This window comes from Lissotriton vulgaris, chromosome 9 (genome assembly GCF_964263255.1).
Source record: "Lissotriton vulgaris chromosome 9, aLisVul1.2, whole genome shotgun sequence".
Classification (NCBI taxonomy): Eukaryota; Metazoa; Chordata; class Amphibia; order Caudata; family Salamandridae; genus Lissotriton; species Lissotriton vulgaris.
Genome location: NC_141697.1, coordinates 595094556 through 595109459, shown reverse-complemented (window position 1 = coordinate 595109459; position 14904 = coordinate 595094556). Strand labels below are relative to the sequence as shown.

General features: G+C 47.1%; 1 protein-coding gene across 2 annotated transcripts in view; it reads left to right on the top strand.

Moving 5' to 3' along the window:
* The window catches only part of B3GAT3 (beta-1,3-glucuronyltransferase 3), a 53904-nt gene extending 47778 nt beyond the window's left edge, over positions 1-6126 (top strand). For both annotated transcript variants that reach the window (XM_086938193.1, XM_086938194.1), the window contains 2 exons: positions 3044-3334; positions 5269-6126. In XM_086938193.1, coding sequence (XP_086794319.1) covers positions 3044-3334; positions 5269-5367 — 390 coding nt within the window. In that variant the 3' untranslated portion in view covers positions 5368-6126. The remainder of the gene's footprint in view (positions 1-3043; positions 3335-5268) is intronic.
* The last annotated feature ends 8778 nt before the right edge of the window (positions 6127-14904 follow it).

Genomic DNA, 14904 nt, shown 5'->3' with positions numbered 1-14904 from the left:
TTTTTACAATTTGCCCTTCAGACTCCTCACATCACATGTCCCCTTTCCTTGATTTCCAAGTCAAACATTAGGTGAGAGGGCAAAGACGTGGTAAAATACTCATAATTTTGTTGCAATTGATTGCTAACTGTATCCATGGCGACAATGCCCTTTCACCCCCACACCCGGCCCGCATTATCATGTTTAGAGTAGGTGGGGGAGGGGCTCTCAGTGGGTGGAGGACAGGGTCGGCAGGGGTCAAGGGATGCGCATGAGGGGTTAATAAGGTGGCCGGTGCGGGTCCTGTTTCTTCCTGCGGCTCGCGCAGTGCGAGGGGGGCGTGGGGCCCTGGCAAGCTTTGGGGGCCAGTCCTTTGGAGGCTCGAAGGGGGCCTAGAGAGTGGGGTATCCGACAGAGCGGGGCTTCTCCGTACTGGGACCTCGCAGCAGGCGCCTCGGCGTGAACTCTGCCTGGCTCCGGCCTTGGAGCGCACTCTGTGTTCAGGCCGGACTGCTCAGCTTCCTGCCATTGTCCTGGCCACACATCCAGACAATCATGTGCGTTTTTCTCCACCCACCCCCACCTCCACCATTATTCGGTACGTTAAATCGCAGGATATTTTTCTCTGAAGCCTTTTGCTGATGACAATTACCTCCTCTGAGGGACAGCTGGCAAAGAGCTGCCAATTTGTCAGTCATTTAAATAAAGTGGGTGATTGAGTAAACTCATGCTCCTGATTTACGTGTGATCTGCACTTACACCTTCGAATTCAGGTAAGGCCAACTCGGCCTGTCATCCTTCCGATGTCACTATGCCGTAGTAACTCCTGCTGTCTGATACGCTTATAAGCGAGAAACTGTTGCGTTAAGGGGACAAGTTATCAGTGACCTTTAGTTAATATAAAAGGAAATACTTTATTTAAGTAGCATTGGGCTTCAGGGGTTCACTGATTGGCTCTGTGTGTGTGGGGGGCTCTCTGTGTGTGTGGGGGGCTCTCTGTGTGTGTGGGGGGGCTCTCTGTGTGTGTGTGGGGGCTCTCTGTGTGTGTGGGGGGGCTCTCTGTGTGTGTGGGGGCTCTTTGTGTGTGTGTGTGTGGGGGGGGCTCTCTTGTGTGTGTGTGGGGGGGCTCTCTTGTGTGTGGGGGGGAGCTCTGTGTGTGGGGGGGAGCTCTGTGTGTGTGTGTGTGTGTGGGGGAGAGCTCTCTGTGTGTGTGTGGGGGGAGCTCTGTGTGTGTGTGTGTGTGTGTGGGGGCTCTGTGTGTGGAGGGGAGCTCTGTGTGTGTGTGTGTGGGGGGGGAGCTCTCTGTGTGTGTGTGGGGGGGAGAGCTCTCTGTGTGTGTGTGGGGGGAGCTCTCTCTCTGTGTGTGTGTGGGGGCTCTGTGTGTGTGGGGGGGGCTCGGTATGTGTGTGTGGGGGGGCTCTGTGTGTGGGGGGCTCTGTGTGTGTGGCTCTGTGTGTGTGTGGGGGTGCAAATCCAATAGGTCTCGCATTTGCGAGAGATTAAGCTATTGACATTGTAAATGGCAATTCCATTTATTTATCTTCTTTCAAAACCAACACATAAATAAAAATGTTGTCATTTACAATGCCAATAGCTCAAACTTTGGCAAACGCGAGACCGTTGCATTGTAAATGCTTGTTTAGTTCTATCCTTAGGCACTGAACTACTTGGGCTATCTTCTCTATAAACCATTCCAAGTTTTTACTCCAGAGATCTTCTGGTTCAACTTTAAGTTGAAAGGCCTTTAATTTTTCCTGATACTCTTCAGTTAATCTTGTCGTCAAACGTTTGGGGTAATCAACTTCTTGTGGGATCACTTTCTCTCTGGGCTTCCTCCTTCCCCCGTATATCATTAGATGCAGTGGATTGTGGTCACTGATTTCGCTTTGATGTAACTTGAATTCCCGTACTAGAGGGAAATTCCAGGCTAACAAAAAAATGTAATTAATCGAACAGTTTTGTAAACCTATTTTGAAGGTCTTCCCTGCCGGGCAGTCTGTTTTAACTCTGCCATTTAGGCAAAAAGACTCCTCCCCCCTAAAAAGTTGACTAATTCCATATCATGTTTCGAAGGATCGCATACTGGGAAACTGGCATAATTTATTCCATAAACATCCAACAGTTCTCTATTCCAGAGATCGGCCTTCTTTGGGTGTAGCTTATGGTTGAAATCCCCCATAATTATCAGTACATCCGAGGCATATTTTTCTAATAAGGAGTCAATGTCCTCTTTAAACTTCCCCATCTCAATTACATACTCTGCCGCATTATCCCACTGCATATATACATTTATAACAGTCAGCATTTCATATTTCTTTTCCAAGATCAGTAGGTCTAATCTACAAGCCAGTAGCCATTTACATTTCACTTTTAGCGGGTTTACGTCTCTTAATACTTTTGTTGAAACAAGAGTCATTATTCCCCCCGATGGGCGACCACATTTTTTTTTCTTGGCCGGTCGATTTAATTGTAGGTAACCGTCGATGAAGGGGGTTTCGTTGCATACCCAAGTTTCTTGTAGGCAGGCAATTTCCACTTTATTTACTACTTTCTTTATATGCTCTTGTTTTGTCTCATTGCCTAAGCCATTTACATTCCATGTCAAGAGACTTAGACTGTGCGACACCCCCCCATCCTATTCTACCTCACTTAGTCCACCATCTTCAGCCCTTCCCTGTATCTGGAGAGGATCCCTTACTGGAAAGGAAACATTACTTATCTATAGCAATAGTAACCAGTGAGGGTATCCTCCCTAGTTGCATAACAGATCCTCCTTTAATGTAAAATGGCAGCTCTGGTTTTGAGCTTTTGGAACCCAAGTAGAATCCACTAGCCCGAAAAACAAATTTCAAAACATTAAAGACCAATTACCTGGGAATGCAGCAGATTAGACCATTTATGCAGCAATGTATTATTTAAAAATGCTTTAAAAGTAAAAAAAAAACGTTTTTAATTTAATACATGATAGGTAACTATTCATTTAGGTAGGATTAGAAGGTGATAGTGTTTTAGATAGCTGTACTAAATGTGCTTGAAATGATAAGTCGTCCTTGTTCTGTTTCAGATGCGTCACACAAAGCGTGTGTCTGTCTGGCCCGTGGGCCTCGTTGGAGGCCTGAGGTTTGAGCGTCCCCTTGTGGAGAATGGAAAGGTTACTGGTTTTTATACAGCTTGGAAGCCCAATCGTCCTTTCCCTATGGACATGGCTGGGTTTGCCATCGCCTTGCAGCTACTGCTGGCCAATCGGGAGGCTAAGTTTGATCTTCGTGTGGAAAGGGGGTACTTGGAGAGCAGTCTGCTGCAATCATTGGTATCCATGGAGGAGCTGGAGCCAAAGGCTGAGAACTGCAGCAAGGTAAGTGAGCTCATTGTGGAAAAGTATGAAATGGTAATTCTAGCATCGAGAAGACCCCCTCCCCCCCCCCCCCCCCCCACTTCTGTCACTTTAATTGTGTAGTACGCACCATTAGAGGCCTTTTTTCAAAACACTAGTTAATGTGAATCATCCTGGTTGTGACCTTTAGCAATTCCCTAACATGTTATAATATTTAACTTGGTTCAGTTACTGGGACAGTTCAAGACTTGTATTGTGTAGCCCATCTTCTTCATGGTAAGAATATAACTTTGTTTCTGGATCTAGATGGCACAAACTATATAAAGTTACTGCCTCCAGCAACATTTTTCAGACAAGATCTCTCTGCTGGGTAAAGAAGTTTGGCTGAGTGTTTGCCTATAAAGCTGAAGAGATCAGCCCTACTTGCTCAAACAAATGGAGTGACAAATATGGTGTCAGCTGACAGTCGCTTATCCCATATTGGCAACAGTGACATACTTCAGTGACTTCATTCAAGGACTTTTAAATTCTGACCGGCAAGGGGTATCATTCCATATCATAATTTACATTATTTATAGTGCTGTTTCTTTACTTCTGTTCTGCGAGGGATGGTTTTTACACTGCCAATCAGTGGTCTTCAAACTGTGGTGCAAGGTTCTCTCATGGTGATAGGGTTAAATCTTGTTCAAGTGTCTCTTACAATGAAACGCATGTGTCAGTGTACTTTTAAAGAAGGAATTGTACTTCATTGCAGTGTCTGGAATGTTAAATATGTTAATGCGAGAAAATAAAACCTAATGGCGAGCGTCAGTTTTGTGGCAACATTTCTTGGTCAATACAAGCTGTCCATTAAACATTTCAGCTTCCTAGCACACTGGGGAGCATATTTATGACCAGGTTTGCACCATGCAACGTGGTACATGCGCGACGCAAACCTAATGCGATATTTATGAAGCCATGCAAGGCCACTTAGCATGGTCCTGAGTGGCTCCATAAATCTGGAGTAAAGCAACGCAGCACAAATGGCTGCATTGCCTTACTCTGCCCTGGGAAGGTGTTCCATGGGTGTTGCGTGGGTATTACACGCAATTCCCATGGATTTTGGCGCATTCCCAGAGTTACCTGAATTGGTAATCCTGGGAATGTGCCAAAAGATACGCCTTCTCTGGGAAGGTGTTACAGGGAGAGAAATATCTTTATTTCTCCTTGGTACCTCCTCTTTTCTATGTGTGCTGCATACTGCAGCGCACATACGAAGGAATATGCCTTATGGGCGTTGTTTTTGTGCAGGAAGGTGCCTCATTTCTGTGCAAAAACAACTGAATGCAACAGAAGCACCCTTGCATCGCTGGCGTTTGCGCTAGGCTGCCAAAAGGGCGCCAGCGCAGGGGAAAAGGCCGGAATTCACCAAATTGACTTAAATACGGCGTGCTCCAGTCCTTTCCCTGTCACACAGTGTAGCCCTGCAAGATCACTTGCTGCACTGCGTGATTGTTTTGTGAATATACCCCACAGTTTTTCTAATTGTCTATAATGGGTCTATATTGGGTCTCTTGTAAGAAAGAAGTAAAATGTAAGTTTTCAGTATGCCACATCTGTTCTCTCCTGAAAGTTTTGCACAGCATATTTATTGAAATGAATTAAAAAATATTACTTGTCAGGTGTGTCTACGTTTCTTAGAGGTGATGCCCTAGAGCTTCACAGGAAATGTTAACTTTTGATAGTATTTAACATTTTATGCAATAATTCTGGGAACATTTTGTGTTGTTTTTGGACCCTCGGAGCAAATTATTTCAGCAAAAAGGGATCATCTTGAAGTTTTACGCTCACTCCATAAAAGATTTTCTATACAAGCTGAAATTCAGTTTTGTGGCCTATGGGTCTGATGCATGTTTAAGCTAGATGGTAGCTCCCAATGGCAGTGTTGTCACATGCTTTCTCACCCCTTCTTTCAGGTCCTGGTGTGGCACACACGGACAGAGAAGCCCAAGATGAAGCAGGAGGATGTGCTCCAGAAGCAAGGCCTAGGATCTGACCCTGGTGTGGAAGTGTAACCCCACCAGCAGAGAGTTGACCTTCTGTGACCGCACCAAGCTTTCCCCCGAGAAGGGGACAAGTTACAAATGTCCTGAGAGACCGCCTCCAATCCTGAGGCCCAGAGACAGCGAAGAGCGTACATCAGTCAATGGACCCTTATTTATGTATTTATTTATTGCACTGGTCGGATATAGGTAATCTCTCGAGTCGGCTAAGTCTCCCCTCCATTGAGATCCTAGGATGGTTCTTAAGGTGTTGGTTTCAGAGCCACTCCCTTGTCCCCAAGAGTGAACGCTATTAACAGACTTGTTCTACATCCCTTCCTACCTCCCCCACCCACAAAAGCATTCTGCCTAATTGAGCTCCTGAAAGCAAGGGCAACCCTTGTGCCTGCTTGGGTCTCTGGTCATCTTGTGCTTGATTGCCACATAGAGACCTGGTAGGAAGTCTGGATTGTGGCGCAGTGTTTACTGTTGTCATTCATGCACAACTGAGAAGCTATGTGCAGCAGAAATTGTGTACAGTGACTTGACTTATATCTGGATGTTTCCTGCATAGCTGTAATGGGCCATTCTCAATGTGTCCCATTCATAGTCTCCAAGGCATGTCGGCAGCTCACACCCATGAAGTTTGGTGCTGATGGTGAGGTGTTTGCATACCACAGATATTTGTGTTTGTGTTGTACTCCTGTTTTGTGTTGTGATCACTGTACTGTGTTGCTTGATGCAACAGGAATTGCATGTCAGATGTTCAATAAAACGTTCCAGTTCTCCGTGTGTTTGTCTGGAGTTGCTACCATTTCTGTCACAAAAGAGTCTTTATTAGACCTGGCACTGAGAACTGCTGCTCTAGGATCTCCGAGCTCTCTTTCAGTATAGGGTGAGGCAGGAAAGAAAGCAAACCAGCAGCAGCTCAGAGCGAGCAGAGTAGAAGGTGAGTTAGGAAGATGCAAGTGAGGTAACATAGGACTTGGTAGAGGGAAGAGATGGACAGTGCCGGCCTTTAGATATTTCGGGCCCTGTGCAGAGTATACTGTACGGGTCCCCCATGACACACGTTAAATTATTTTTCCAAGCTAATCTTTTTATTTTTGTGCATTGTTAACAAGTACAATGTTACTCTACAAGTGCACCCGTAATAGAGTAAAATACAATGCTACTTCTTCACAAATGGAAAGTTTCCTTGCTCTCTATCCTGCAAATTCACACCACATTCAACAGCTTGAGCTCCTAATCTCAGGCGGAAAGCAGCTGACCCCTGCGCAGCCTGCACTTTAAAACGAGCAACACCCCAGGCTTTAAGTTAAAACAAAAACGGCGTCATCTCTGATGCACGTTAAAAGAAGTTGCTTGAACTTCTCACGTTGCAGATAATGGGGAAATGTTACAGGATATCAAGGAATTGAGAAACGTGTTCATAAACCGCTCTGCCCCGTGGCAGGACACCATGCACAATGTACAGCGCACATGGCTGATTTCTCCCTGACGTGTGTGTTTGAGAATTCGCACCTGCCAATGTAGGGGTGGCTGTCGCCCTTTCTGCTGTGCAGCAGATTACAACCATGACAGTACGCATGGCGGATGTTCCAACAGTAATCCACGAAGGCATTGTGCCCTTATGTTACTTGCTACTGTTTTGCTATCTCTGAGCTAGCAGTCCATAGCCAGTGTTTACAGAAACCATGAAAAGCCTCCCGCTTTCTGTGGGACGTCGCAGTTTACAGGGCTTCTGTGTAGGCCTGGGCTGTAAATTCCATTCCGCTCTCGGAATTTGGGTAATTTTGCGTTCTGCTGAGAACGTAGAATTGCCAAAAATTCCGCTGCTTCACGGAATTTGTTGCTTGTTCGCGCTTTCAAAATGTGTGTTTGTGAGATATTCCCCCCGAGCACGTCAACAGCATTCGCGAACAGGAAAAAAGCATCGCGAACGGGCGGAACAAGCAATTCCACGTGTTCGCGGAACTCTGAAGACATATAGATAGTTAATGGCACATAAAAAATAGAACAGGGCCATCTGGTCTGCTCACTTTCTCTATTGTAGCAGCTGTATTGCATATTCAATCTCTCGCCTTAATCTGGCTGGACACTGTAGGAAGCTGTCACGTTATGTGAGATACCACAAAGTGGTTATGTTGTGTAAAGAGTCCAGAGATTCTCCCAGAAGTGTACCCATGTGCTCTATTTATGGTAGTGTGGTCGAGCAGCCTTAGACATAACACAGAGGAGTGCAATACATTTGCAAACAGGGATAATTAAATGACGCACAACTCGAACAGATCACATCAATTTTATAAAAATAAGCGTCTTTCAAAATTTATTTTAAGACCAAGAAACACATAAAAATAATTGTTTTTTATATAAAAAAAAGTTTCACTTTAGAAAGTGGACACTGCAAATTTAAGTTCAGCAATGTTAACCTATGGGAGAAAAACAAGAATGCGGTTTTGCAAGTAAGTATACAACTTACAGTCTTGGTTTTCAAGATGAAGAATCAGCACCAGCAATGTTCAGGTAAGTAGCAAATCTGCCCCTCCAACGGAACAGGGGTGGCTGGTTGCATGGTAAAATTGGAATCTGGATACAAATGATAGCCAAAGGATAAAGGGGGTATTTAAAGAGATGCTGCTCACAGGTGAGTAAAGCGGTTTGGTAACCCAGTCTCCCAGAGTTGAGGTAAGCAAAAGGGGAGGGGCACAAGGCAGCACAAAAATTACCCCCTGAGCTGCACAGGCGTGGCTGGGTGCAGAGTGCCAACACAGCGTTGTGAGCCCAGTGCATACCAATGGGGGAGATCGGTCTTGAAGACAGGCTGCAGGCTCAGGCCAGACGAAGAAAACCCACAGCTGGCCAGGTAAGTAGTGATGCTAGGAGACATAGGGGCACCGTTGGTTGTGACCCTCAAGGCCTAGGGGGTTCTGGTGAAGGGGTGTCCTTAGGTGTCGTAAAAGTCTTACTGGGCAGGTTTCGGTCAGGGGGGAGTCTTCGAGTTGAGGCTGCATGAGTCGAGGGGAGTCCAGCAGGGGTCAGCCCATGGTGGACTCTTGCTCAGAAGCGCTGGAGAACCTTCACAGGACTAGTGAGCCACTTGGACTCTGGCTGTGGGTGGCGGGTGCAGAGGTGGGTCCGGCAGTGGTTTTGCGGTTCCTCAGGGCAGAGGTCTTTGTTCTTTAAAGTTGATTTATTCTGGACAGTCAGTGGGAGATCTTGATCTTTGTTGAAGGCAGGCAGCCTTCCCAAGGCTTTGAAGGTTGCTGGCCTGTAGGATGTGTCTTTTGGCTCAGGATCATCGAGGGCTGCAGACAGGCCGGTAGGGCTGGGGCCAAGTCAGTTGGTGTCTGCTGTGTTCTCTACTGGTGCAATGATGTAGTGTCCGGCTCTTCTTAGGTCACCAGGAATCTGATTTCAGGGTCTGGGGGTGCCACCTAAATACTAGATTTAGGAGCGTTACAGGGGAGTGACGGATAGGGACCAATGGTCTCTTACCTGGGGTGCCTACACCCGTTATTATGCCACCCTCCTGTGGGAGGGGGGCATAGTCTTTGCCCTAATTGGATAAGTCAAACCCTATTCCAGATGGTGGGCACTGGAAAACATGCTTCACTTCGCCTCCTGCACCTGAGAGGTGGCGTTGGGGAAGGTGGGCTCACTTCCTATTCTTACTAAGTTTTCCCGCCGTCTCTCCCCCCAATGGTGGGGATTTGAATCGGGGGCTGCCATCTGCTGCTAGCAGCAGAGGCTGGAGTTGCAATACAAAGGCGGCAAGGCCTTTGTAGATTCCCTCTCTAGCACTGTGCTCATCCTGGGGGGAGGAGGTGTGACACCTCTGCCCAGGATGTGCTTTGTTTCTGGCCTCAGAGAGCATGGGCTCTCGACCCAGGGGTCCAGAAACATGCCTGGTGGTGGCACGCTGCTTAAAGCTAGTCAGAGACCACGCTAGGATTGGCAGGTTTTCAGGGGGCACCTCTGAGGTTTCCTCTGAGTATAAGTTACAATTAATTCCACACTGACATCAGTGTGGGTTTATTAAGAGGAGGTGTTTGGTACCAAACACTCCTGGGTTAAGTAAATCCATCATGGTGCTGGGGAACTCAAGTTATAAAGCACCCTGCCTTAGGGCTTGTAAGGCCTGCTAGAGGAGTTACTCACCTTTACCTCAGGCAGTGCTGCTTGGCAAGGCTCACAGTGTGCCATGTAGACTTTGTTGTTTTTCTCTGCACCAAGGTATGCAGTGGCAGTTTGCATGGCCTTGGTTAGGGGTCCCTAGGGGACCCTTTCCAGTTCCAATGCCCTAGGTATCAGAGTCCCATTCACTTACACAGGGGTCTGAAGTGCCAATCGTGGTATATTTTTAGGGAAGGAGCTCCGACACAGAGGACCTGGTTGGCAGGGACCCTGTGCACTTTCAATTGAAACCACTTCATTTTCCAGGCAAAAGGTGGGGGCTAACTAAAGAGGCACTCTCTCACATACCCCCCCCCCCCCCCCCCAAACGAACAGGGATGAAACTAACCTTCACCTGGAGTCTTCATCTTCCTAGTGTCCAAACCTGGAAGGGCCATCTGCATGTGCAGTCCCAGATCTGTGTTCCACTGTAAAGTCCATTCCCTGTAAGGCTATAGACCACCTTAGCAGTTTGGGGTTTTCACCTTTCTTTTGTTGTAGCCATCTAAGAGAACTGTGGTCTGTCTGAACTAGGAAGTGAGTGCCAAACGGGTATGGTCTCAACTTCTTCAGGGCCCAGACCACAGTAAAGGCTTCCCTCTCTATGTCAAGATGACACTGCTCTCTGGGGAGTAGTCTCCTGCTTAAGAAAGCATCAATTTGATCATGTCCTTCATCATTTGTTTGAGCTAGGACTGCTCCTATCCCATGCTCGGAGGCATCTGTCTACACAATGAACTGCGTAGAGTAATCTGTAGCTTTCAGGACTGGGGCAGAGCACATTGCATCCTTCGAGTGTCAAAAGCCTTTTGACAGCTCACTGTCCAGTGCACATTCTTGGACATCTTCTTGGAAGTGAGTTTTGTGAAGGGGCAATCATGGACCCATCATCCTTCACAAACCTCCTGTAATGCCCCGTCAAGCCAAGGAATGGCCTGACTTAGGTCTGAGTTGTTGGAGCTTCCTAGTTGAGACTTGTCTGGATCTTGGGTTGGAGTGGCTGGACTTAGCCTCCACCTACCTGGTGGCCCAAGTACACAACCTTTCCCTGCCACCTGGCACTTGCATGCCTTGATAGTGACGCATTCACTTTTACGAGCCTCAAGGACCTTCCTAAGGTGGATCAGGTGATCCTGCCAGTTGGAGCTACAGACAGTAATGTCAGCCAGATAAGCTGCACTAAAGGATTCCAAACCAGCAAAGACTTTATTCACCAACCTCTGCAAGGTGGCAGGGCCATTTTTTAATCCAAAGGGCATCACAGTAATCCCGAAGTGCCCACTTGGATTGGAGAATGCAGATTTTTCTTTTGCTCCAGGGGGTCAGATCTATCTGCCAGTGCCCAGATGTTAGATCAAAGGTACTCGGATACGTGGCTGCCCCCAGCCTGTCAATCAACTCATCTGCTCTAGGAATTGGATGTGCATCAGTTTTTGTCACAGAATTGAGACCCCTATAATCCATGCAAAACATAATTTCTTTCTTTTCACCCTTGGAAAGAGGCTTGGGGACTAACACTACTGGGCAGTCCCAGGGGCTCTCTGAGGCTTCAATGACACCCAATTCCAGCATCTTGCTGACTTCAGCTTGGATGCTCTCTCTGACATGATCAGACTGCCTGTAAAGTTTTTTTTGACAGGCATGCTGTCATCAGTGTCCACATCATGGGTACACCAGCTAGTCTGACCCGGGGTCTAAGAGAAGAGCTTGGCATATTGATTTAGAACTTGTCTGCAATCAGCAGCCTGCTGTTGGTCAGAGAGGGTGCCTGACAAGACCACTCTATCAACAGACCCATCTTTTGGATTGCTGGAGAGGAGATCAGGGAGAGGTTCACTCCCAGCTTCCGGTCTCTCATCTGTAACCATGAACATGGTCACATGAGCTCTGTCATAGTAGGGCCTCAGGCGGTTGACATGTATAACCCTTTTAGGATATTTGCAACTACCAAGGTCCACCAGATAGGTGACCTTCCAATTTCTTTTCCAAAGACAGGCTAGGGTTAGTCCACTTCTACTTTGGGGCCCTATGTGCCACAGACTCCAATACTAATACCCTTTGCCCTGCTTGAAACTCAACCATGGCAGCCTTTTGGTCATGCCATTGCTTCTAGAGCTCCTGGCTGGCCTGACGGTTTTAGCTTGCTTTTTCCATGTACTCGCCCATCTTGGATCAAAGGCTAAGCACATAACCTACTAAGTCTTGTTTTGGCTCTCTGAGAGATTCTTCCCTCACAAGACTCAGTGGACCCCTAACAGGATGCCTAAACAGATGTTCAAATGGGGTAGAACTCCACTCACGTCTGTGGCACTTCCCTGTAGGCAAAAAGTATGCATGGAAGCAAGACATCCCATCTCCTTCTGAGTTTTTCAGGGAGTCCACCAATCATGACTTTCAATGTCTGGTTAAATCTTTCAACCAGGCCATTGGTTTGTGGGTGGTATGGGGTAGTGCACTTGTAAGTCACTCCACATGAGGTTTTGTTGGTTGGGAAAAACACCAACCTATGGAGTCTGCAGTGGTGGCCCACTATTCTGGGTTCACCCCCTACAACGAAGACGTTGGTTAAGAGTCTTGGGGTGTGGATGGACTCATGCCTTAGTTTCCGAGACCACACTAGGAAAATTGCGGGTACGTGTTTTGGCCTGCTGCGGGGACTTTTCTGATTTTTTTTTTTACCCTACTACACGTCAACTAGTCGTACAGGCCACCATCCTCTCTCGCCTTGACTATGCCAGCTCTCTTTTACCTGGGGCAAACAAGGCGGAGATCTGTTGGCTGCAGCGTGTTCAAAATGCTGCTGCCCGAGTCTTGGTAGGCCTCTCGCGATTCTGCTGCTACCATTCGGATGCTGTATTGGCTTCCCATTGAAAAACTGATTCAGTTCAAGGCCTTGTGCCTATCCTTCAAGATCTTGAAATTTGCTATTCCCAACCTGTTGTGCAAATGGCTTACGATATATGTTCCTACGCGCAGGCTGCGGTCGGCAGGGCAGCAACTGGTCACTGTCCCGCGGGTTAAGCGCAGTCGCGTGGGAGGTCGCTCCTTTCGCTTCTTGTCTGCGAGGCTATGGAACTCTCTGCCGGAACGCATTCGGGGCATGGACTGTTTATTTTCTTTCAGGAAAGCTGTTAAAACTTTCCTTTTTCCTCCAGCATAATCAGACATTTCTGCTAGCTTTATGAACTGTATTTCTGTATGTTTCTTCTCACTTTTTAGCTACAGCGCCGGGACGCCCCTTTGCTGGGGCAGCTGCGCGCTATACAAGCTGTACGAACATAACATTTCTCCCATATGTGTTTTAAGGATGCAGACATGTGTTTGTACCTCTATATGATACTACCTCCTTAGGGAAACAAACCGTGGTAAAGATACAAAGGAGGGCCTTGGCCTCTGCAGGGGCAGTGGTTGACCTAAGAGGAATAGCATCCGGATACCTGGTGGCATGATCCACTACCTCCAGAATATATCTATTCCCTGATGCTGTTTGAGGCTCTAGAGGGCCAACGATGTTGACCCCTATCAAAGAGCACCCCAACCACAAGTAGTGGAATTAAGGGGGCCTTCAGGTGGCCTCCTGCCTTACCACTGGCTTGGCAGAAGACACAAAACTGACAATGACAAAAGTCCTTCACCTTTTTAAGACATTCCTTGTCATTAGAAGTGATTGGCTAATCTACTCCATGTTTTATCCTGACCAAGGTGCCCAGCTAAGGGGACATCATGTGCCAAAGTGAGTAGAAACTCTTTAAACATTTGAGGTACTACCACTCTCCTGGTTGAAGCAGGTTTGGGGCCTCTGGCCTCTGTGTATAGGATCCCATCCTCCCAATAGACCCTGTGGCTTCCACTGATATCGCCATTTTCCTGTGCAGCAACCTGCTGCCTCGGGCCTTCAAGAGCAGGACAGGTGTTTTTTGTCCCTGGCACAGTTCCTCCCTAGAGGGTCCCCCTGGTTCTGAGAGCTCTGCCATGCAAGGCCCAAGCTCATCAGGCTCAGTTCCCTCTGAGGCTAACAGGTCCTCTTCTTCAGAAGAGGGGTTCTGATCTGAAATCGGTTTAGAAGCTGGTCCCCCAGTCAACTTGCCTTTTCTCTTGGAAGGCTGGTCCACTCTTTCAGGATCCAGCACCTCTTTTTCACTCTGGGCTCTGCGCTCTTATTTTTACACAACCCCATTCTGGGATCCCTAGCGTTCCTGCATGGATCATCAGCTCAACATCAGCCCAAGAGTTAGTCTCCAGATCATTTCCAAATATACAGTCTGCAGGAATGGATGAGGACACGGCTACTACCATCTGACCAACTACCCCCGTCAAAAGATACCAAAGCCATGGGATGGATCTTTGTGACATTGTCAGCATTGTTGACTGAATAGGTCCTTCCAATCAGGTACTGTTCTGAGTGAACCAGTTGCTCTGCCACCATGGTGACACTAGCCCTAGTATATTTCAGGGCCTCTACTCCGGTACCAATAATCAAGGTGCGCTGCCATTATGTTTTCATATTTGTGGGCCAGACAGCACAGGATAAGTGTACCCCTCCCTCAAAAACTAGAGTTTCCTCAGTGGGGTCACTGACATGGTCAGGCCACACCTGGGATCCCATCTGTACATTAGAAACTGCATGTACTGCAGGTTGGCTAGAGGCATTTTTCTTATTTTTACAGCTATGGTCTCCAGTTTGGTGACCCAATGACCTACAGTCATGACACCAAGCCTTCTTGTGATCCCAGTTCCTTCCCTGGTACCCACCCTTTGGCTGTGAAGAGTATCTGGGCCCACCCTCCTGAGCAGATGTTTTGGGGCCTGAAGAAAACTTTTTTTTTAGGCTCACCCTCTTTCCCTTGGTGGGCGGTGGGTAATCGATATTACTTACCTTCGAAATTCTGTCCCATCGTTATTAAAAATATTGATATTACTTACCTTCTATATTCTGTCCCTTCGATATTTAAACATCGACATTATTGTATGTCGATATTTAAAAATAGATATTTTTCTGCCTACCAACCCACACAGATGGCACCTATACTGTGTGGGGTGTCAAGTTGGAACCTATGTGGGAAAGTTTCCCTGTCGTGCCTGATGACCATCTAGATGTGGGTTATCGTGTTACAGGATGCAGTGCTTGGTGGAATGCCGGATGAGGAATTGTGAGGGATAGATGCATGTTTTTCTCTTTTGTGTTGTGCTTGCAGCTCTGATTAATTTCGAGAGGTTCTGTAGGACTCTATATTGCAAGTAGCCTATAATCCATCTCCTCTCCTCCATTCATTCTTCTGCAGCTAGCTTGTTGCCCCCAAAGATTGACATTTGTTTTCCTTCTATTTTCTGCTCTTTTTTCTCAACGTTACCTTAAATAGTTGTTTACTGCTTGTTCAAAAAACTGGTAACATT